The sequence below is a fragment of the Drosophila novamexicana genome, unplaced genomic scaffold, assembly GCF_003285875.2.
Source record: "Drosophila novamexicana strain 15010-1031.04,08,12 unplaced genomic scaffold, DnovRS2.1 tig00000387-arrow-pilon, whole genome shotgun sequence".
Taxonomy (NCBI): domain Eukaryota; kingdom Metazoa; phylum Arthropoda; class Insecta; order Diptera; family Drosophilidae; genus Drosophila; species Drosophila novamexicana.
In genome coordinates this window covers 4216485-4238642 of record NW_020824800.1, presented here as the reverse complement: position 1 = coordinate 4238642, position 22158 = coordinate 4216485, and the positions used below count along the sequence as shown (strand labels likewise).

Here is a 22158-nt window from a genome sequence, read left to right as displayed (position 1 = left end):
TACAAGTGTAAAATTTCCACGTAATTCATTGGCAGTGCGCGGACTCAGTTTTTAACATGCGTGAAACAAATCTACAGTTAATATTACTAGCAATATTAACATATACCTTAAACGCAGTTCAATGCGGTGAGGTGCCACGTCCACGCGGTGTTTCACTAGCAAAGGCGGCCCTGTATCAGCCACAGGCGGATGGCAAATGGAGCTGCCTGGATGGAAGCAAAACGATACCATTTACACAGGTAAATGATGATTACTGTGATTGCGCTGATGGCAGCGATGAGCCGGGCACTTCAGCCTGCCCGCTGGCGCAGTTCCACTGCATCAACAAGGGTCATCAGCCTGTGGAAATACCCAGTTCCCTGGTGCAGGATGGCATCTGTGATTGTTGTGATGGCAGCGATGAGTTGCCAGCGGTGGGCTGTGCCAACACCTGCATCGAGCTGGGCGCCGCTGCGGCCATTAAACGTCGCAACGAAGCAGAACTGCACAAGCGGGGTGCCGAGAAACGGCAGGAGATGATATCGCGCGGCAAACAAATGAAGGCGGATCGTGCGGCACGTCGCTCCGAGTTGAATGCGCGGATCAAGGAGCAAGAGTCTTTGAAGGTCGAGAAGGAGCAGCTCAAACAGAACGCTGAAGCTCTGGAAACTGAAGCGGTAGAGGCTTTCAAGGAGCAACAACGAGAGCTGGATGCAGAGACGGCGCAGGCGGAACAGGAGCCACAGCAAATGCGCGTTGAGGCATCCCTCAGCTTTGTGCGCTACGATACCAACAAGGATGGCTTCGTGGAGGTAACCGAGCTGATGGTGGACATGAACCTAGATCGCGATCGCAATGGTGTTGTGACCGTGGAGGAGGCCAGATACTTCCTGGATGAACGTGATCGAGTGGATTTGGATGCCTTCGTTACTTTAGCTTGGCCGCGAATTAAGCCACTGAAAATGCTAGCTGATGGTTTGTTCCAGCCGCCTCAGGCGCCCGCTGAAGAGGAGGAGCTGCCTCAGGCGGCGGACATAGAGGGCGCTGAGCACCACAACCCAGAGCCAAGTGAGGGTAAGCTATATCAGAAATGTATCCAAGTTTGTGTCTAACGACTTGCTTGCAGAACAAGCGGACTTGGAAACTGGTGCTGCCGGCGAAGAAGAAGAGGATGGCGAAGATGATGAGGATCAGTACGACGACGAAGAGCCCGATGTGGGCGTTGGTGAAGCAACACCCGAAGTTGAGACAACTACAGCGGCACCGGCCTACGATCCGGAGACACAGCGTCTCATTGAGCAGGCCAACGAGGCGCGCAATGCATACGAGGAGGTGGCACGTCAAATACGCGAAATCGAACACGAAGTCAAGGAGATTGACGAGCAGGAGGGCAAGGACTATGGCCCGCACGAGGAGTGGGCGGTGCTGGATGGCGAGTGCTATACGTATGAGGATCGCGAATATGTCTACACGCTGTGCCCCTTCGATCGTGTCTCGCAAAAGCCTCGCAACGGCGGCGCCGAGACCACTTTGGGCCGTTGGGATCAATGGATTGGCGAGGGCGCCAGCAAATATAGCCGGCAAAAGTACACGCAAGGCGCTGCCTGCTGGAACGGACCACAACGCTCCGCCATAATCAATATCAAATGCGCAATGGAGCCACGCATTACCGCGGTCAGCGAGCCGAATCGCTGTGAATACTACTACGAATTCGAGACGCCCGCTGCCTGCGATAGCGATGCCTACACTGCCTCCGCACAGAGCATGCACGACGAGCTTTAAAACTGCTATAGCTAAAGATTGATTGGGAATTAACAGAGAGTTTGGCAATTTTCGGAATGTATTCTAGTTTTAAAAGTGATTGAGAGAGGAAGAAGGAAAAATGTAACGTGATTTGCTGATCATTCCCCATAGGTGGCGCTCATTTTGCGAATCAGTCGTAGACAAATATTATTCAGCATTTGCATTTAAGCCAAGTAAAAAGTTTCATTTTTTAAATATACATATATACTACATTCGTATTCGTACAAAAGCGTTTCTATGGCTCCGTAACGGCCAGTTTTATATCCTCCAGATAGCCATCCACCTGATGCTCAAGTGCCAGTATATGGCCCGTGTTGCAATCCTCAGCGCCAACGAATGTCAAAATAACCGGCAATTTGTTCATTTGGACCACCTGCAGGAGTCGGGAGAAGGGGAGGGAGAAAGTTGGTGAGTAGTAAAACTATCTGATTCCATATGGAGTAGGGTGCGTGTTTCCGTGCTCGCATCGTGTGGAACACAAAAAACACGCACCCATCTCTAGCACACACACCCACCTGATAGTTGGAATACATTGATATAATTGTTTTATTGCGTCCCAGGCCCAGTTTGCTGGCCTGATCACAGGCTGTGGTAAATGTGGGTATGAATGATGGCATTAATGCAAAGTCCACATTCTTCTCCTGACTGTGGCTAACTCGCAGCAGCGGCACGCCATCTCGGTCCGTTATCTGTATGACGTAGAGGCCGCTGACCCTGCAAGAAAATCCGATTCGTAATTAGGATGGTGTGTGGGTGCCAGTTTAATAACTGTTGTCAAAAGCACACTTACTTCTGCAGCAGACCGTTGAAGTACTTTTTTATGTCGTCGGACATGTCGCTGCTAACAATAAAAAAAAATATATATTATAAAAATTCCAATATTGTTTTGTTCTTAGCTAAAACCAAAACAAACATGAAATAATGGACTAAATTTGCTCAAGCGGCTACAAAAATACCAAATTAAATACCAAGCAAAACGGCAATGAATGTATGGGCACAGTGGCCCACCAGCTAAGTTCCGTTATTTGTATGACGTTAAGGTCACTGAACTTGCAATGTAATTTGTACGTAGAACGGAAGGGTGCCCATTGTACAAATAACGAATGAAACTAAAATAACACTAACATATGCAGCAGGTTGATTAAAAAGTATTTATATCATTAAGCATTGGAATAATAAAATTATAATAATACCAATATTCTCATGCAGCAAAATCAAAACGAACAAAAAATTGCCTAAATTTGCCCCAAGCCAAAAATACCAAACTAAAGGCCAGACAAACTGGCAATGTACGTGTTTTGTTTAATATATAAGAGGCTTTAATAATAGATAAAATAATAATAAGCGGCAACTTAAACATTCTTTTAGGGTATCCAATATGATGGCTGCCAGTGCAACCAATGCCAGCAAGGATAAGTCCGTTCTGGACGCAGCTGAAGCTGATGACGACTACACCTCGGCCATGTCGCACCTGACGATTGGCGTACAGATCCAGGAGCTGTCGAAACGTCTGCAGAACACCACCGAAGAGCTGCATCAGCAGGTGCGCGACAAGCATGGTGCACTGCTGCAGCAGGCAACCCACGCCGGCCGCTTTGATGCCGCACTCAATTCGCTGGCCGAGGATGTGCAACGCGTGCGCGCCACAGGACATCGCCTGAAGTCCCAAGTGGACACGCAATACCAGCTGGTGGAGAACCAAACCCAAGTGCTGGGTCGACTCCATGAGGTGTCACATCTGCTGCGCTCGGCAGGCACATTGCTCACGTTAACGGCCAAGCTGAAGAATACCAAAGATGTGCTGCGACAGGCGGAGCTGCACTTCGAGCTGGGTCAGCTGATCGAAGACAAGGAACTAAAGGACATCGAGTTTATACAGGAGGAGCGCGCCTATGTGTTAAGTTCTAGGCAAAAAATACGAAACTTAACGCAGATGCAGTTGGTCACGGGGCTGCAAGAGCGCAACCAAACGCAGGTGGTCAACGCTCTGAAGGTGAGTTACTGGTCAATATGTTCTAAAGCCTCTAAGTAAACTCAATCGTATTTAGATCTTTATGAACTTTAACACGCTGGAGAAATCACTTGAAAATCTGCTGGCCACGTTCATAGCAGACATGGAGCAATCGCTCAAGGAGTGCTTTGCCGGCACCGACATATCCGTGCTCAACAAGGCAGATGCCATGCGCTCGCCCACGCATGGTGGCAACGGTGCAACCAAGTCTGGAGCGGCGCGTGGTCCCGGCAAGGCGCCACAACTGACAACGACCCAAAATTTTCGCGCCAAATTCTGGAAATCGCTGCACTGGCTGCTCTACGACGAGCTCTATGAGAGCTGCACACAAATCAAGCTGCTGAAAACGGCGCTGGAGCATATCAATCAATTTGGCTACACCAGCGAGTCGTCGGATCAGTGCATTCCACAGCGCTTCTGGCAGCGTGTGCAGCAGCTGCTGCGTAAATCCTTTGACGAGTGCTCACAGCATGTCAACCAGACGCTCCAGGAGGGCCTGTCCAAGCTGCTGACCTCGGCACGTGGCCTGGAACAGCGGCTAAATAATGAATTCCAGTTCGACAACGAACTCTTTGCGCCCCTCGAGGTCGGCTATGTGAGCAAGTGTGCTGCCAATCTGAAGGCCTGCTTGGCGGGCGTCGATTTGCCCGGCAATGAAACTGTCGATAATTTCATACGTGTCGCATCGACGGAGCTGAGCGCAGCGCTCATTGACAGCCGGCTCAGCAATGCGATTGCCAATGTGTTTATTGTTTGCGGCAAGGAGCTGTGCACCAAGCTGGAAGCACAAATTAAGCTGGGCGCTGACTCCAAGCAGGTCGTCGATTTGCCCAATTTGCAACAGCAGCAGAACACGCAACTGGCGAATGTGCTGTACTATTACAAGGATTCAGTGCGTCGCATGTTGAATGATCTGCAGCTGCAATTCGAGAAAACGCCGGGCGCAGCACGTGCGAACATAGCGCGCTCCTTGGAGCAGGCGGATCTTTTAATTGGCACCATATTGCAGCAGATTATGGAATCGATTATCACAGCTATAAGCATTATCATACTAAGCATGCATCGTGAGCCGGGCCTCAATACGGACAGACTGGCCACAACCGGTCCATCAATGTACATGAAGGAGCTGCAGGTGCATATGATGAGTTAATCCTTTGCCTCACATAACTATACAAATGTATGATTATTCTTACAGGAGTTCGTCAGCCGCTCCTGGTCACACCATATTGAACTGTTTGATGATAAGGAGATGACCAGTAAATGTGGCCAGGAGCTGGCCAAGCGCTGCATTGAGCTCTTCATACACAACCTATGCATTTTGCGTCCCTTGAGCAGCGCTGGCAGACAGCGCCTGAAGCAGGATTGTCTGCACATGGAGCAGGCACTTAAACCACTTTGTCCCAACTTCGCTGAGCTGGGCAAACCGTCGCGCTTGCTGCGTGCCATGTCCCTGCTGATTGTGCAGAGCCCAGAGGAGCTGGTGAAACAAACGGTTGGTCCGGACTCCCTGGTGCCCAGCTATATAGTACTGCTGCTCCTGTTTGGACATGCTGGCACCGAGCTGCAATCACCACACACCACTGCAAATTGGTCAAATGAGCGTTTGATCGAATGGCTAGACGGGCATACAGCAGAGCGCGAAAAGTTGGAGCTTATATCCGGGGCACTGCAAAGATATCGTGACAATGCCAGGCGCAAGAATATTCAACAATACGATGAAATATATCCCATGATGGTGGATTATTTTGAGCTGGCCTTAAAGGCAATCTCATAATTTAATCAGCCAATTGTAACCGCATTAATTTTTAAATAAATTATATTACCTGACTAGCTATTCGTTACTCGATAACAATCGCATACATCGTTACCGATAACTTCATACGCCAATCGACAGCACGCTCACTAGAAGTGACATCACTGACTAGACACACCATTTTGTTTGAGAGAAAAAATCGTGGAAAACGTTTCGCTGTGTTAACCTGACTGTATAAGTAATTATTAGTAATAAAATAACTGTTAAGCTACAACAATGGACAACATTGAGCGTCTTTATAAATGCTACGAAATACTATCCGAAGCGGGAGATAAAATAACTGAGGTAAGCGCCATTAAAAAAGACGCGTCAAATGAACGGTAGTTGCCATATACATGTACATGTGAGTGTGTGAGTGCGTGCATGTGTGTACACAAGTACACGAGCCTGCAAATTGGCATCCGCGCCGGCGCCAGTTAAAAAAAACAGTTAAGAAATCTATAAACTGTTTGCCTTTTTAATATTTTCAGCATGTTGCGGAATACAAAGAGATATTACAGGCCGTAAAAGGCACATCGAAGGAGAAGCGTTTGGCTTCGCAATTTATTGGCAACTTTTTTAAACACTTTCCGGAACTGTCAGACACCGCAATCGATGCACAGTTCGATTTATGCGAAGATGATGATACACAGGTGCGTCAGTCAAATAACAGTTAACTTTGTGATGCTGAAAATTAAATACCCTTGCCGGGCATACATAACCTGGAATACATAGCTTGTGTTATAGTATTCACAAAGAAAGAATTACAAAATAATACCCTGTGATAATTAGAAAAATGTTAATTGCATATTTGTATGGCCACTTTCAGATACGCCGCCAAGCCATCAAAGATTTGCCCAAGCTATGCCAGGGCAATGCCGAAGCTACCGTCCGCGTGGGCGACACACTGGCCCAGCTACTAATTCTGGACGACGCAACCGAGTTGCAGCAAGTGAACAACTCGTTGCTCAGCATCATTAAATTGGACACGAAGAGCGCCATAGCTGGTTTGTTTCAGCAGATAACCACGGGCGATGAGCCAACGCGTGAGCGTTGCTTTAAGTTCATTGCAACCAAACTGTTGACAATGGGTCCGACTGTCATAACCAAGGAAATCGAGGATTATATTGTGGAGGAGGTCAAGAAGGCATTGCAGGACGTGACAGCCGATGAATTTCATCTATGTATGACAATATTGGGTGCGACCAAGCTGGGCAACACAATTACCGGTCATGCCGAATTGGTCAAGTTGGCAACGGAACAGGCTGAGCTAAATACCGTCGATACGGATGCCATAGCTGTTGACGATGAGGTTGTGGAACGTTTCATACAATGTGCCACGGCAGCAGCACCTTACTTTTCGGTAAGCAAACAACTTGCAGTAGTTACAATCAAATCCATTCATGCTATTTTAATTGTAGAAAACGATTAAATCAACACAATTCGTGGCCTATGTTTGCGATAAACTGTTGCCAATAAACACATGGAATTTGATTGCCACCGCAGTCTCACAGGATCAGATACAATTGCGTTTGCTTAAAGTATTCGCCGAGATGATAACCAACACGGATAAACTAGAGAATGCCAACGAACGCATTAATGCCGTGTACAATGTGCTATTGGTGGGTTTTTATGGTTTGGCTTTATCGGAAAGTGTGCCAACTTAATGTTTAATCCTATTTTACAGGAATACATGCCCTTGCCAAAGCTGAGCGACGAGGATACGGTAGATACGCCACCCTCATTTCAATTCTCGCATGCTGAGTGTTTACTTTATGCATTGCACACGCTGGGCAAGAAGCATCCAGGCAATTTAATGTTTGTTGAGGATGCCGAAAAACTAAAAGACTTTCGTGCTAGATTGCAATATCTAGCGCGCGGTACACAGGGGTAAGTGCCATATGCATAAGGCCATACAAGTTATTCCCTAACTTATTTTATTCTTCAGTTACATTAAGAAACTGGAGGAGGCTCTTAAAGGCAAGTCAGCCGAGGAACTGAAAACCGAGGAGAATCAATTGAAGCAAACGGCTTTGAAGACAACATCAAACATAAATATTCTGATACGTGATCTATTTCATTCACCGCCCATATTCAAACATGACATTGTGCTCTCCTGGGTTGTGCCCAAAAATGTATGCATTTTCATAAATTTCCTTACTATCAGATTTAGATGTTTAACTGCTTTGCAGACTAAGCTTGGCAAACGCCATGCGCCCATCACATTTGGCGACAAGGGCGCCGCCAATGGTAATCAGGAGCATGAGGTGCAGGATAAGAAATCGCGGCCATCCAATGAACAGAAATTCTACTCGCCGCCCTCGGGAAAATATTCGGGAAAGGTGAATTCCAATTATGGCAACAACAATCGCGCGCGGCAACGTGGTGGCGGCGGCGGCGGTGGAGGCGGCTTTAGGAATCGACGCTACAACAGATATTAGATGCAGCGCAGCAACAACAACTTTCCCATCCTAGTCGTTAAACAACATGAAACAACACAAAAGAAAAAAAGAAAGATAACGAGAGATTATGAAAATTCTCTAATCACGTCCCGCGTAAAAATAAACCGCTTGCAAAACTGACACCAATCCTGGCTATAGACGGAACAATCTGATCCATTCGCACACAAACGGGTGAGTATCGAGTGAGCTTTCATTGTAATTGTCTACCTTTGATATATTTCAGAGCCTGCAAATCAGCAACAAATTAAATGCAGTTCTTTTAACAATTCCTTTTAATTTGCTTATTTTTGAAACACACAACATGTTTGCAAATTTACGCGTGATATTTTAAAACAACGCCACGCTCACTCACGTCTCACACAGTTTTATTTTGTCTTGGCTGTGCACGTTGTTTTATCATATCAGGCATTATTTATCAACTATCCAAATGCCTAGCTGTAATAATATAAAATAGTTTGTAAACAATTTGCAATATCTTCTGCTAATCATAAATAATCAACTCCAGTTACAAAAGTAAACAACAATTGAAGTCAGTTCCCCCACCCTGTATGAAAGATATTCGCAATCTCGTATTAACTGTTTTTCGAGGCACAAGATTTACAAACATGTACAAAAGAGTTTGTCAAATCCTTTAATTCACAAGCATAAATAATTATTATTCTTTTTTGGTTTACATATATGCCTCACAATTGTACAACGTAGCGCAACAGCAACAGAAACAAGAAAAAAAATATGCGAACATATTAAATTTTGAATTTCAATAAAACGAAAATTACAAAAATTTGGTTTCGATAGAAACTAAACCAAAATATAGTTTTCGTATGGAGTTTTGTGCGAGGAAAACTTGAGCTAATGTATTTTGATGAAACTTTGTTAAGGAATTGTTTTATATTCTTCCGCTTTAATTCAGTTCGTTGTGGAAAACCCCTTTTTATACATATATATAGCTCCCGACTGATTCCAGTACAAACAAAGTTTTAGAAATTGCAATCCCCGATTGGTTTGTATTTCGAAACCAGTAAACGAGGCACTTTGTGTGTGTTTATTTATTTATTAGCAATTATAAATATATGTGTATATATGTGTGTGTGTGTGTGTGTATTGTAAGCCTTTTTAAACATTAACACAATTTATTTCAGCTTAAAACAAAGTACATTGTATATTGCGCTCGAATCGCGCTCGGTTAACTCTAAAACGATGCACACACACCTAGATGCTTGGCGGCGGCTGATTGCCCGGCTGTTCGCCATCGGGTGGACTGGGGGCTCCCGGCTGCCGCTGCTGTTGCTGCTGCTGTGCACCCACCAGCTGTGTGGCGAAGCTCTGGAACAATTGCAACATATCATTGGGCATGGCCGGCACCTGGGCCGGTGGAACACCCGAGCCGGGTGCAGCAGCTCCCGGTGCACCGATATTGGAAAACAATTGTCCAATGGCGTTCATGACCATCGGATTGTGTGTCATCGATTGCAATTGCTCCAGATCGATCTCGGCGCTGCTAAACAAATTGCGCACTGTGGGATTGGACAGCATGGCGTTGAGGCCATCGCTCAGATGCGACAGCTGGGGCGGCTGATTGCGTGCATTGCGCACCACCTCCAGATTGTTTCGATAGTCGGCGTTGTCCGGCTCCAGTTCAATGGCCTTGGCATAGGCGTGCTCCGCCTCATTGAATTTGCCCAGATTGGAATAGGCGACGCCCAAGCGGCAATATGCCTTGCTATAGTTGACGTTATAAAGCAGCGCCGATTTGCAGTCGGTGACGGCGCGTTCGTTGTCGCCCAAACGAATATGGGCCGCGGCTCGGTTGCAATAGAAAATCGGATTTTTCGGGTCAAAGGTGATGGCGCGATTGTATTGCAACAGCGCCTCATTGTATTTGCCATCCTTCATCAGGCGATTACCCTCATTTTTGATGGATTCAGCCAAGGCCAGCGATTCGGGATTACGTTCAATGTACAGCGACTGGAAGAGCTCAAACATGTCAATGTTCTTTGTATTGAAGGCAACCTGGCTACCGCTGCTGCCGGCTGCAGCTGCATCGCCGCCCGGCGCTGTGCCCGTGCCGCCGCCCGCAGCACTGCCAGCGGCAGATGCTGTTGTGCTCTGTGTTGAAGCCGTTAGCTCTTCCGGCTCATCATCGCCCACATCGAATGCGGCTTGTAGGCATTGTATGGCCACCTCAATGCTCTCGCTCTGATCCGGCGACATCACGTCGACTTGCTTCTTCAAGTAGTCAATGAAGGAGCGCACAAAGCTCTGCTGCACTGCGTCCGGCATTTTTATAATTTTTTTTTATAGTATTTACTTTGTTCTATCCTTATGGAAATTCACTTATGTGGCTTATTGAGCTCCTCTGCTACACACAATGAAAATCTCTGAACATGCGACCGACCGATTTATAGAGGCGAACCAAATCTCTAGGGTTGCTCTGTTAAGGCACGATAGCTGTCAGCGTTGCCAGACTGTGTGTGCTGCAAATGACTAGCAGATTTTTCTGTCTCGGTTATCGTTATCGAGCGCGTGAAAAACTCGTTTTTGTTGTTGTTGTTGTTGGCCAAAGTTGGGAGCAAGCTTGCAAGCTTTTTGGCAGCATGCAACAAAAGACTTTTCATTTAAACGCTCTCTGGCACTGTTGGCGTTGGCGTGTTTTGACTTGTGCGCGTCTTGCCAACTTGTTGTTTTTGTTGTTGTTGTCGTGGCGGAATTATTGCTGCTCTGTGTGTATATAATAACAAAACGAAGTGCTTATTCAAAATTACTTTCGAACATATGTTGAGGCATTGCCAAAATTAGCAGCACAACTAGTTTCGGCAGTGCTTGTGCTCGTCTGCGCGCGTGTGTGTGTGTGTGCGTGTGTGTAAGCTTCTCATAGTGACGTCAGTCTTCCTTTAGCACAAATCCTTTGCCAGTTTTCGCCTTTGGCGCCAGCATGGTGCGTTGGAGTGCACGGTCGCGTCGGGCCCGCCAGGACCAGGTGGAGCTGCTCGCCAGCAATAATAAAATTGGCGACGATGACAACCCCGATAACGGTGAGCGACTAAAAGTAACGGTATCTTCGGCTGCAGCTTGTTCAAAACAAATCGCTTCTAAGCTTCATTCACATAGATGCTTGAAATTACATAGATGCTTTCTTGTTGCTGTTTTTTTCTTCTTCTAGCTGCCTATCGCAATTCCGGGGATCTCTCGGACACGGATGAAATCTTTCTTAAGGGCCTTTTGCTCAGCAATCCATCAACGCCCCATAAGGAACTTATGGTATGTAATACACACCTTTAATACTTTTCTTTTTGGTCGCATGACCTAGATCCAGATTCATATGAGTCCAAACCATCTGCTAATACCGGCGCGTTCAATAAGTAGAAAAGAACGTACGCTATTTTTTTCTTCACATTATCGAACATTGCGCGCAGACAAGAAAAATCTTTGTTTACACATAGACACACACACACACACATACATAAGTATGTACATACACTTGGCGAAAACTTCGTTCTGAATGCTAGTGTGAAGTGGTTTAAATTATTTAATTGGATTTTCTTTAATATTTCAAGTACATTTTGTTACTGATTCTTGAATAATGCATTAGTTGATTTGGTAATTTACCTTTAACTAAAGGTTTTATAACTATAAAAACAGCATAACAAATTAAATTAGATTAAAATGTCTCGGAATTGAGGCCTATATATCTCTTAATGATCTTAAGTAAAGAATTTCATAACGACTTTCTAACCTCGAACGAACTTTAAGAACTTTTAAGTATATAGTTCGTAAAGTTTTCTTTAAGTGTATACATATGCGTACACATGCTTGTATGTATGGTTGGCAAAGCTTACCCTTTTCTTTATTGCATCATTTCCCCAACTATTTCACGCCCGATTACTTACAGTGCATGAAAAAAGTAAACGGGCGAGGAGTGCAGAAGCTTTCACTTGAGCATAATGCTGGGCTATAGAAAGATATACTAAAGCTGGGCAAGTACTTGTCTTGCCCTTTGTTCTCTTTGATTAAGTGCGAAATACTCGAAATACTCGAAATACTCGAAATACTCGCGAGATGAGACTTTTATGATAATCATTATGGCATCGCAATTAACACAATTCCCTTTTCGCTTGTTTTCGCATTAAACTTGACCTTATTGTCTGGCGAAATTATATGTGAATTAAATTATGTAAATAATTGAATAATAATTGAATAATAAGGCCAAGCTATTGATTTTCTTTACTCATCGCAATTAAAATGCCCATAAAAATGCAGAGCTAATTAAATACGTCAAACAATATTTTCTTTTTCAATGGGCCTTTGTTTTTCGGGCAAAACTGGCTAAAAAAAAACAACAAACACGCAAAAGCCAACAAAGAAACGAACAACAAAAAAATCAAAAGCGACGTCGCGTGTCGCGAATAATTAGAATAAACATTTGGCATGAGGTACGAGGTACGAGCTGCTTATTACACTGACCCGTTGTTGAGAAAGGCAGTGAAAGTAATTACAAATTACAAGTCACGAGACTTGCTGATAAGCAGAAATCTAACAGAAATGTCACTCCGAAATTCCAGACGCCTATAAGAAGCACAAACATACGACGACAACAACAACATCTACGCCCTAAGAAACGGGCAGCGAAGCTTTACAAACTGGTTTTCAAATGGATTTTCAAACAAAATGCGCATGCATGTGTTAATTATGAAAACTTTATGTTACCTGGCCACAAAAAAAAAAAAAAAAAAAAAACAAAGCCAACAAATGCACAAGAGCAGCGGCAGAGTGGTTGGCCTACTAATGCAAAAAGCTCAGAGAGCGGCTTGTCTGAGCTGCTGTTAAGCGCGCGCTGTTAACTAACAGTGGTGCTATACAGAGGCGTACAGTTGTAACGTCAAGACCAATAAGACAGAACAAGTGCCCCTGCACTAATACTAATGCGCGCCACTAAGAGCGCCAACTAAGCTCACACTTACATATGCTGGGCAGTTAGCCCTAGTGTGCGCGCTCTCACTCTCATAGCACGCACACCCAACTGCTTAGCCGAACGCGGTTTCTATGTGAGTCAGTTACTTGCGAGCTGTGCTAAGGTGAGGTTCTGCTATTGTTGCGTGCGCTTGGTGGCGAGTTTTGTGTTGTTATGCTTGTGTGCGTGTGTGTGTGTGTGTGTGTGCGCGCGCTTTGCTCATTTGAGCATGGCTTAAACGGGGCAGCGGCTCGACAACAAATATGCAACAGTTAATTTTGAATACTCGCTCGCCGCTTGACGCGCGCTCTCTCTCTCTCTCTCTCTCTTTCTCGCGATCGTCGCGCTCATTTATTTCTAACTTAAAGACGCTTTTAATGTAAAGTAAACGGTTTTCCATACATATACCTGTAAAAGTGATTGTTTTTATGTACTTGTTGTAGTATATGTGCCATTAAGTAAATAGAGCAAATTGGAACAAGTGTTTTGGCCATGTGCTACCTTGGTTACTCAGTCAATAACAAACCCAAGTCCAATTTTAGCCTGGCTAACTGGTATTCGACGTCTCACTTGATGACGTAGTCGCGTCTGGTTTGAAGCGGTGCGGCTATCGTCTCGTCTATTGTGTAACGTCTTAACTGTGTTTTGGCATTTCCAAAATCGTGTGTGTTGCATACTCACACACACACACACACACACAGACACACACATGCACAGCGACAGACAGAAGCTCACTCTCCGGCTTACTCACACAGACACTTGCACACCTTTTGGCCTGCTGTCACGCTCCGCTCTTCTTGGCTTCAACGCTGCGCTCGCTCGCGCGTTTTGGGAGTGGCTCCAAAAAAAGTGAAAAAATGTACAATTGAAAAACGAAAAGTGCTTGCTTAAAACTAAATAAATTAAATAAAAATATTGGTTAAATTGGATTAAATGAAGCGCAATAAGAACTTTAAAGGTTTCTCCAATAAGAAGTCAAGTTTTTAGGTTACATTTCTTAAAGATACGTCAGTTGCTTTCAACGTTTAGCCTTCGCACGTAGAGTATGTCAAAGAAGACAAAAAATATGAAAAACTTCATTGTTGTTAATTGTGTGTGTAATTAACATAAGAGTTTTGCCCAATTAGACGTTACCTGTTGAAATTTTTGCGCAATTTGTTATGACAACAACTAGCCAAACTCTAAGGTGAAAGCCCTTTGCGTTAGCAACCAGCAACAAGAACAACAGCAACAACAGCAACAAGAACAACAGCAACAGCAACAACAGCAACAGCAAAGCTCAGTGTCAATAACAGTTGTCATTCGTGTGTGTGTGTGTGAGAGAGTGCGTATGTGTGTCTCTGTTAGGGCGTGCAGAGGAAGCTCGCTGTGGGGCTTCCTTTCACACGGAAGAACTGTAATTCGATATGCGCCAGACAACTATCTGTAAATAAATAAACAATAATCGCTGCTTAGAGATAACGCTGAGCTTTTGTCTGCATAAAAGCATAGAAAGAACTGAAAGCCTAAGTATATTGGTTTTAAGGCTTAACATTCAAGCTACAAGTCCAATTGGAACTGTTCCGTTCTAAATAAGAACTTACTGTAAAAGAATGGTTCAGAACTAAATGTAATGGGAACTGCACTGTACACCTTGAATTTAAGGCACACTTTAAGGAATATTCGGGAAAATTGGAAATTAGGAAAATTGGGGGAATGGGCTTAGAAATGGGGAAAATAGATTGCCGAACAGGCTATAAATTTCCTCTAGCGGGTCGATAATTTCCCATTACTAACTCTTTAGCCCATCTACTTAACACTCTATAGATATATATATAGCATAAATTTCTTTACTTTTTTAGTACTTTCTTTTCTATCTTTTTTTCTATTTTATGTTATAAAATAAAGAATATTATTATTTTTTCTGTTAACTGACAAAATTAGCTCTGTAAAGGGGCATATGTGGAAGGACATCGTGTCGCTGATGCTATTATTCTAATTAAGGCTAAATGTTAGATTTAATTTTCATAATCTTTTGCATTTTCGGCCAAGGAAAAGTTCTGTCTAAGGGAACTGTTCGTTCGTAGAACTTTTCAATGAAATCATAAATTTTAAGAAAATGTTAATTTTGATGATATATCTTTCTATCTCGCCAAGCTTCCGTTCGCATCGAACTAATATAATTTCCTGCAATTCAGCAAAGTACATTGCGTTTCTAGAGAAATGGAAAACTTTTCCCTGGCTTATAAATATTGCATGAGTGAGTCGCTCTACCGTGGGCGGAAACTGTGGCAGAGACATAAGAATAATAATAATAATAAATACAGAAATACACAAATACACAAATAACAAAGAGCAGAGAGACACAAGGGATGAGTTGGCGCCGTCCGACGTTGGAAAGTAAATAAATTTCGCAAGACTAAAGTGCCGGAAGACGCGAATTAAATGCAATTAAAGCACTAAAAATGCACTTTTCTGAGAAGGGGTTCTAGGCGCGACCCAAATTTGTCGCACAAACGACCCAATTTTTGACCTAAGACTCAAAGCAAGTCGTTGAGTTAAAATGGAACAGACCAAAGTTCACAGAGGTTAAATGGGCTAGACCATAAAAGAGAGCGTGAGCGAGAGAGGGAGAGCGAGAGCGAGAGCAAATGCTGCCAAAAAATTGTACAATTAACGGATGCGAACGTCAATTAAGCCGAAGCATAAATGACTTGACCTAGGGCAGTGAGACGATGAGCTGAGTCTGTGCCCAACTTAATTTAATTATGCGTACATGTTTGTCTCTCTTTCACGTATCGCTCACATTTCTATTCGTTTTTTTTAGCTGAATCCAACCGAGCCGCAGCCAGTGCCCGCCTTTCTGCCCGCGCATCTGAACAACAAGCCGATCTGTGACGATATCATACGTAAATTCTCGCCCTCGCGACGTTTGGAATCGCGCGAGCTAGCCAAGCTCCTGGCTCAACCTCACTTTCGTGTAAGTATTGAGAATATTAAGTATGAGAATATGGGAAAATGTGAATTCAATACCCGATTTCCATTCAGAAAGGTCGCCACACCTAATTTTTCCGAAAATCTTTTCTTCTCGAATCAAAAACAGTTTTCTTACAACCTTTTTCATCTACTTTCGAATCTTCCAAATGGAGTTTTCAGAAACCCTGGCTATATGTTCATTTACATCATAAAACGTAACTCTGGTAAAAATTTCAGGTTTCCAGTTCTTAAGGTTTAGTCTGTGCATCGATCATCAATCAGTTCGCCCATCAATCAGTCAGTCACAACGAGTTGAACAAAAGCTCTTGTGTGGCCGCCTTAGCTAAGCGAAAGCTTTCTAAGCTTTTAACGCAGACTCAAACTCTCTCTCTCTCTCTCTCTCTCTGTCTCTCTCCAGGCTCTGCTGCGTGCTCACGATGAGATAGGATATTTGTACGAGCAACGTTTGAAAAGTGCCGGTGGATCCATAACAAAACTCGAGGCGACAAGTCAACGCCAGTCGGGCGGCTATCTCTATACGGAAGACATACTGAACAGCAAGATGCCAGTGGAGACCATCAAGATGGTTGGACTGCGTCGGGATCCCAAGCAGCCGCTGGGCCTGACCGTCGAGCTGGACGAGTTCAAGCAGCTGGTGGTGGCGCGCATCCTTGCCGGCGGAGTCATCGATAAGCAGGGCATGCTCCATGTGGGCGATGTTATACTCGAGGTGAACGGCACACCGGTGCGCACGCCCGACGACCTCCAGGTGGAGGTGTCCCGGGCCAAGGAGAATCTCACGCTCAAGATCGGACCCAATGTCGATGAGGAGATCAAAAGTGGTCGCTATACGGTCAGTGGGGGTCAGGTAAAACAGAATGGCATCACAAATCTTGAATCGGGCAAGAAGCTAACGGTAAGTTCTATATGTGTGTTTTTAAAGAAGAAAAAGAATTTGCTACTTTTTTGCATGGATTTTCATACAAGATATTTTTGTCTAGCTGTTTTGCCAACTACAGTGGTCACTTGCTAAAGAAAACCCTTACCTATAAATAAATCAATTTCAAAAAAATACAAAAATAAATATTAAAAATTTTTAACTAACATTCAAGATATTTATGCTAATTAGCTAACGATTCTGGTTTCTGAAAAATTCAAGTTTTCGAGCGACCACTGTACTTAAAATTTTAATTGATTTTCCTTTAGATGCATATTTAATCTCAAATGATATATGTTAGTTCTCTTTAGACCAAGATCCTAACTAAATTCTAAAACACCTGCATTTAAGTAAGTAAATCCTAGTGCTAAGCATAATTAAATGGCAGTTTTTTATATAACTTAAATCCATGCTTATCTAATGAAACTTTTAAATCTCTTAGTGCTATATGCGCGCCCTGTTCACATATAATCCGTCGGAGGATTCGCTGCTGCCCTGCCGGGACATTGGTTTGCCCTTCAAATCGGGCGACATATTGCAGGTGCGTCAGAATTTCAGATTTTGATGTAGAAAAGAAATGCATTTTTGTATCATTTCCTTTAGATTATCAATGTGAAAGATCCCAATTGGTGGCAGGCAAAGAACATAACCGCCGAGTCGGATAAAATTGGTCTGGTGCCATCGCAGGAGCTCGAGGAGCGGCGCAAGGCGTTTGTGGCGCCCGAGGCGGATTATGTGCACAAGATTGGCATCTGTGGCACGCGGGTAGGTTCAACTTGAGCTGAGATGGTCTCCGGCTGGCACTCTATATGGATGCTCCACAGATATCGAAGCGCAAGCGGAAGACCATGTATCGTTCGGTGGCGAATTGTGAGTTCGACAAGGCCGAGCTGCTGCTCTATGAGGAGGTCACTCGCATGCCGCCGTTTCGCAGGAAAACTCTGGTACTGATTGGCGTCTCCGGCGTGGGCAGACGCACGCTCAAGAATCGGCTGATCAACAGCGATGTGGACAAATTTGGCGCCGTGATTCCACGTAACTAGTAGCAATTGTCCAGCTGCTTGAATTAAAATTAATCCTGCAAATTTGTAAAACAGATACGAGTCGCCCGAAGCGCGCCTTGGAGGAGAACGGCGTTAGCTATTGGTTCATGGATCGCGAGGAAATGGAGGAGGCAGTCAAGCAAAACGAGTTTCTCGAATATGGCGAACACAATGGCAATCTCTATGGCACCCATTTGCAGTCGATCAAGGATGTGATCAATAGCGGTCGCATGTGCATATTGGACTGTGCGCCGAACGCCTTGAAGATACTGCACAATAGCCAGGAACTGATGCCATTTGTTATATTCATTGCGGCGCCGGGCATGGAACAGCTGAAAACTATCTATGCCGATCGCCGTGCGACCGGCTCCAATAGAAATCTATCTGTATGTTTAGAGAGCTATAACTGTGCCTAGCTAGTCGTAGCTTAGAAACCGCTAACTTTGTATACCTATTCCAGTTCGATCGTCAGAGCTCCATACGCTTCAGCTCCAGGCGCGCACGCACTCTCGAGTCGCTGGCATCGCTCTATGAGGTAAATGTCAGCTACAACAGCCTGCGATCAGATCGTGTGCCTTCTAATGTGCGCGTCATGTCCACCGTCCCTGCACGCATTAGGCCACCTTTGTAGCGCTCCTAGATCTCTGCTTGAATACACAAACATTGCTTAACACATCTCATTATCGGTATCATTGTCAACAGGACGACGATCTCATTTCGACGGTGGAGGAGAGCAGCTTTGTTCAACGCAAATATGAGAAATACTTCGATATGGTCATTGTCAACGAAGATTTTGACGAGACGTTCCGTCAGGTGGTCGAGACCCTGGACCAGATGAGTCACGAGGAGCAGTGGGTGCCCGTCAATTGGATCTACTAGAGCGTGCAGTGCAAACGAAAGCTTCTATATATATAGTATCTATTGTATTCCAACAAACGAAATATCTTCTACATATGCAATATTGTATAATTTAAAAAAAAAAAGGCCCTCCGCTTGATTTAATTTGGTTTCCTTAAGCTTAAGTCTAATGTTATTGTATGAAACGAATTCGTCCATTTGCAAGCTGTTTTTCATTTGCATGCTACTTATTTTAATTTTTATATATTTTTTAAAAACGGTTTTCCATGCATTTCATAAAGGCAACTTTTTGCTTTCTAGCAATTTTACGTATATTATTGAATGAATCTCTCGAGTACAACCGATTCTTTTACATATAATTTTAGTAACCAAACTCTGCCAATATTTTCATGATAGTTTTTAGTTGAAATACGTTTTGTTTGAGTAAAATGTCGAAGTTTGTGCGATAATTAGCAAAATGTTGATGACAAATAAATGTGTGCATTTGGCTCAAAGAAATTTCGCGCTACAGTTTCTCCACATTGTGAAGCAAGGGCTGTTACGTTTTTATTATAAGATGGTAATGTGATAAAGTTTTTGATTTATCTAGAGATAAATGCCCAACGATTTCTCCACAACGGCATGCGGCTGGCGCAAGTTCTCATTGTACTCGGGCAGGTTGAGGAAGTCTTCGAATGAGATTTCATCACAGCGTCCAGTGATCACATCGTCCATCATGTTGCTGCAAAAGTGATATATATACATATATATCTGATTAAATACTCTATGTTGGTGCTCACCTGGACTGCAGAAAGGGCAGTCGGCCTATTTGGCGTGCGGCAAAGCGTTCCATGCCCATTCGTAGGGGTGCGCCCAGACCCTCGCGATTTCGCAGCATTTGCATGTTCAAGTTATACTTGTGATCATCATAATGCAATTCCGAGTCGCGCAAACGATGAACGTGCGCCAATTGGCTTAAACAGTTCTGGTCCGTGGGCAGCCTCGCCTTGCCCGTGGCGTTCAGCACCTGCACGTCTGATGGGCGAACTTTGAGCGATTGCTGATTCTGTTGAGCGAAGTGCACATTCGTTAATATGCCTGGCTGGCATAATTTGGCTAACTACTTACCATTTTATATGGAAATTTTTGAAATTACGCTCAGTTTTGCTATAAAACACTTCGCAATGACAAAACACAATTCAGTTTGACTTGAAGTTAGCTGCGCGTGATTTTTTAGTTGATTTCAAAAAACGCGTTTTTATGCCAGGTGGCAACTAGAAACGATAACGATCAATTTTGTTATCGATACGAAATAAATACGCTTGGAGTGCATTAGCAAGCAGCTTTTGTCTGTGGACCAAATGTAATGAATTTTCCGTTATATTTGAAATATTTGCTCAATTTCAAAACTGACTGAAGATTTGCGCGCCTACTTTGAATGTTTGAATCAGAATGAAATGAGATGAGGTTTTTTTTTTGTCGAGCATGCACAGGCGATGTTATGTTTAATTTTTGCCTTGATCAAATGTCCGAATCTCGTGCTCGACACACTCGACTCTGGCGCACTCTAATCAATTCAATAAACAAATCACAATATTTTTGTGTTTTTGTGAAATCGCCCACACCTTTTAGCGGCTTTTATGATCCGCTGCTCCACAGAGCACAAAAAATTCAGTTTCAGTCTTTCTTGTTTTTTTTTGTTGTAGCTGTTGATTTTGTCTGTGACAAAAAAAGCAGAAAAATAACAAAACATATAGACAGAGTTTAATTAGTGCATGCTTACTAATAAAACTTGTTGCTTAATTTCCATAAACACAAAAACTCACACACCGAATTGTGTTAATCAAACTCCCGCATAAAAACCAACTTCTTTTCTTTTTGTCTGTCTCACCTCCGATCTGAACTTGAGGCTGGCAACCGGATAAAGATGGCTTGGCTTGAACCAACAAATATGCAGCTAGACATAAATTAATTATCTCGATCATGCTGGAGATAAGAGAACAGCTCTCCGTCTGTTGTTTAGAGCTGCATCTACGCCGTAAACATTTTGCATTCAGTTTATGCACAAGCCACAAATTTAGTTCACGCTTGAGAAACTGATTAGAGCATTGTCTCTCGCTGTCATGTGAGCACTTTAATTAAGTATAATTAGGAAGATAATTAAGAATGTGCAAATAAACCTAAATACATGGCTAACTTCTTGCTGGTCTCCAGTCAAGTACAAACCTTGCCCATTCCAATTGTAAACTTATAGGAAAGTTAGCTATAAATAGATGAAAGATATCGATTTTTAGCAATAGTTACTTTATTTCGAGCTAGAAGATGTTCATGTGTGTACATACTTTTGGCAATATTGTAAAATGTCCAAATAAGTGTAACCAAACTGAACAAAGACGAAAAACTGAAAATCGATCAGTTTCTGTGATGCCAGATCGCCACAGGGCATGCGATTTATGGTATATGGCTAGGCTTAGCTGAATGGCAACAGAAATCATGCTAGAGTTCTCAAGTACCTCGACTGGCACAAGAAAAACAAGCTCGGAGTGGCTCTCGACAGTTGATTTATAATGCAGCAGATTAACAAAATCGGAAATGTCCAGACCATGCCGAACTGCCTGTGAGTATATACAACCTGTCTAGATTTGATACGAATCGAATCGCAAAGTCGATTGCTAAAAACGTTTCTACATTTTTTTTTTTTTTACAGCGTGGAACCCAAAATATTTTGACTTTTATGTGCGTAATGCAAAAAAGAGAGTGGAAAAAAAAATAACGAACCGTAAGTAACCAAACAGGCCGAGTGCCGATAAAAGGAAGTGTGTGCTGCATTTTCACACGTACATGCTAAAAAAGAAGAAGAAGAGGGGAAGAAGAAGAAAAAAAAACGGTATCCAGCCGAACGAACGGTTGCAGCGCAGGCGCTCGAGCCAGCGGGACGAGGTCATGTTTGCATTGGTTCCAGCCGATTTCGAGATTCGAGCTAAATTGAGGAATTCAAGCGCTCTCAACTCTTTTGGCCTTTGGTCAGCCGTCTGTAACGTATGTACATGCGAATGCGCAATTGTTTTTGACTTTTGCCGACTTTTGTGTCGGCTACCGCATTACACATGCGTTACGATAAAACGCAGTTGCACATACCCAATTACTGGGAATTCACAGCTTAGGCATGCGCACGCCATTTTGTGAGAACTTTGACATCCATTCAATTGCATCTGACAGAGAAGCGGGCAAATGCCAAGTGATTTATAACCTCACTTCTTGTGAATAGCATAAGTTGAAATGCAGTTGGCAACTCTGGCTGTCCGGCTGTTCGGCTGCCATAAAATGTACGAATGATCTTTTTAAGATCGCTCACGAATGGAAAAAAGTTTTATGATATGATGGCGGCTGC

At 43.7% G+C, this 22158-nt stretch overlaps 7 protein-coding genes across 7 annotated transcripts; 4 read left to right on the top strand and 3 right to left on the bottom strand.

The window, feature by feature from the left end:
- The first annotated feature begins 10 nt into the window (after positions 1 to 10).
- Positions 11 to 1883, top strand: LOC115759956 (glucosidase 2 subunit beta). Its single transcript, XM_030701099.1, has 2 exons — positions 11 to 1053; positions 1106 to 1883. Exons 1-2 carry the CDS (start codon positions 57 to 59, stop codon positions 1759 to 1761), a joined length of 1653 nt encoding a protein of 550 aa, XP_030556959.1. The 5' UTR covers positions 11 to 56; the 3' UTR covers positions 1762 to 1883.
- Positions 1884 to 1963: 80 nt separating this feature from the next.
- On the bottom strand, positions 1964 to 2680 carry LOC115759957 (ragulator complex protein LAMTOR3 homolog). Its single transcript, XM_030701100.1, has 3 exons — positions 2573 to 2680; positions 2298 to 2496; positions 1964 to 2155 (listed from the first exon to the last, which is right to left on the bottom strand). Exons 1-3 carry the CDS (start codon positions 2614 to 2616, stop codon positions 2018 to 2020), a joined length of 381 nt encoding a protein of 126 aa, XP_030556960.1. The 5' UTR covers positions 2617 to 2680; the 3' UTR covers positions 1964 to 2017.
- A 360-nt stretch (positions 2681 to 3040) lies between these two features.
- Positions 3041 to 5623, top strand: LOC115759748 (conserved oligomeric Golgi complex subunit 5). The gene is made up of 4 exons (XM_030700787.1): positions 3041 to 3071; positions 3151 to 3775; positions 3831 to 4925; positions 4989 to 5623. Coding segments are annotated over exons 1-4 (2301 nt in total). The 5' UTR covers positions 3041 to 3069; the 3' UTR covers positions 5568 to 5623.
- A 98-nt stretch (positions 5624 to 5721) lies between these two features.
- LOC115759749 (apoptosis inhibitor 5 homolog) lies at positions 5722 to 8805 on the top strand. Its single transcript, XM_030700789.1, has 7 exons — positions 5722 to 5891; positions 6077 to 6238; positions 6415 to 6948; positions 7007 to 7207; positions 7273 to 7475; positions 7534 to 7720; positions 7778 to 8805. The coding sequence occupies exons 1-7, from the start codon at positions 5823 to 5825 to the stop codon at positions 8024 to 8026; spliced, it is 1605 nt and encodes a 534-aa protein (XP_030556649.1). The 5' UTR covers positions 5722 to 5822; the 3' UTR covers positions 8027 to 8805.
- Positions 8806 to 9075: 270 nt separating this feature from the next.
- On the bottom strand, positions 9076 to 10440 carry LOC115760301 (small glutamine-rich tetratricopeptide repeat-containing protein beta). Its single transcript, XM_030701588.1, has one exon. It carries the CDS (start codon positions 10325 to 10327, stop codon positions 9257 to 9259), a length of 1071 nt encoding a protein of 356 aa, XP_030557448.1. The 5' UTR covers positions 10328 to 10440; the 3' UTR covers positions 9076 to 9256.
- Positions 10441 to 10732: 292 nt separating this feature from the next.
- LOC115760298 (MAGUK p55 subfamily member 6) lies at positions 10733 to 19282 on the top strand. Its single transcript, XM_030701585.1, has 10 exons — positions 10733 to 11079; positions 11208 to 11305; positions 15802 to 15954; positions 16369 to 16866; positions 17330 to 17428; positions 17491 to 17652; positions 17712 to 17922; positions 17985 to 18316; positions 18391 to 18465; positions 18633 to 19282. Exons 1-10 carry the CDS (start codon positions 10980 to 10982, stop codon positions 18807 to 18809), a joined length of 1905 nt encoding a protein of 634 aa, XP_030557445.1. The 5' UTR covers positions 10733 to 10979; the 3' UTR covers positions 18810 to 19282.
- Positions 19272 to 20143, bottom strand: LOC115760302 (proteasome maturation protein). The gene is made up of 3 exons (XM_030701589.1): positions 19896 to 20143; positions 19568 to 19833; positions 19272 to 19509 (listed from the first exon to the last, which is right to left on the bottom strand). Exons 1-3 carry the CDS (start codon positions 19896 to 19898, stop codon positions 19374 to 19376), a joined length of 405 nt encoding a protein of 134 aa, XP_030557449.1. The 5' UTR covers positions 19899 to 20143; the 3' UTR covers positions 19272 to 19373.
- Positions 20144 to 22158: the final 2015 nt, after the last annotated feature.

Coding starts and splice junctions, on each gene's coding strand:
- LOC115760302 (XM_030701589.1), bottom strand. Junction 19,510..19,567: donor CTGCCCTTTCTGCAGTCCAG/GTGAGCACCAAC, acceptor TCACTTTTGCAG/CAACATGATGGACGATGTGA.
- LOC115760298 (XM_030701585.1), top strand. CDS start 10,980: ATGGTGCGTTGGAGTGCACGGTCGCGTCGGGCCCGCCAGGACCAGGTG. Junction 11,306..15,801: donor CGCCCCATAAGGAACTTATG/GTATGTAATACA, acceptor CGTTTTTTTTAG/CTGAATCCAACCGAGCCGCA. Junction 17,653..17,711: donor TTGGCATCTGTGGCACGCGG/GTAGGTTCAACT, acceptor GATGCTCCACAG/ATATCGAAGCGCAAGCGGAA.
- LOC115760301 (XM_030701588.1), bottom strand. CDS start 10,327: ATGCCGGACGCAGTGCAGCAGAGCTTTGTGCGCTCCTTCATTGACTAC.
- LOC115759957 (XM_030701100.1), bottom strand. CDS start 2,616: ATGTCCGACGACATAAAAAAGTACTTCAACGGTCTGCTGCAGAA. Junction 2,497..2,572: donor TTCAACGGTCTGCTGCAGAA/GTAAGTGTGCTT, acceptor ATTTTCTTGCAG/GGTCAGCGGCCTCTACGTCA. Junction 2,156..2,297: donor CAATGTATTCCAACTATCAG/GTGGGTGTGTGT, acceptor CGACTCCTGCAG/GTGGTCCAAATGAACAAATT.
- LOC115759748 (XM_030700787.1), top strand. Junction 3,776..3,830: donor AGGTGGTCAACGCTCTGAAG/GTGAGTTACTGG, acceptor AATCGTATTTAG/ATCTTTATGAACTTTAACAC. Junction 4,926..4,988: donor TGTACATGAAGGAGCTGCAG/GTGCATATGATG, acceptor TTATTCTTACAG/GAGTTCGTCAGCCGCTCCTG.
- LOC115759749 (XM_030700789.1), top strand. CDS start 5,823: ATGGACAACATTGAGCGTCTTTATAAATGCTACGAAATACTATCCGAA. Junction 7,208..7,272: donor CCGTGTACAATGTGCTATTG/GTGGGTTTTTAT, acceptor CCTATTTTACAG/GAATACATGCCCTTGCCAAA. Junction 7,721..7,777: donor CCTGGGTTGTGCCCAAAAAT/GTATGCATTTTC, acceptor ACTGCTTTGCAG/ACTAAGCTTGGCAAACGCCA.
- LOC115759956 (XM_030701099.1), top strand. CDS start 57: ATGCGTGAAACAAATCTACAGTTAATATTACTAGCAATATTAACATAT. Junction 1,054..1,105: donor CAACCCAGAGCCAAGTGAGG/GTAAGCTATATC, acceptor ACTTGCTTGCAG/AACAAGCGGACTTGGAAACT.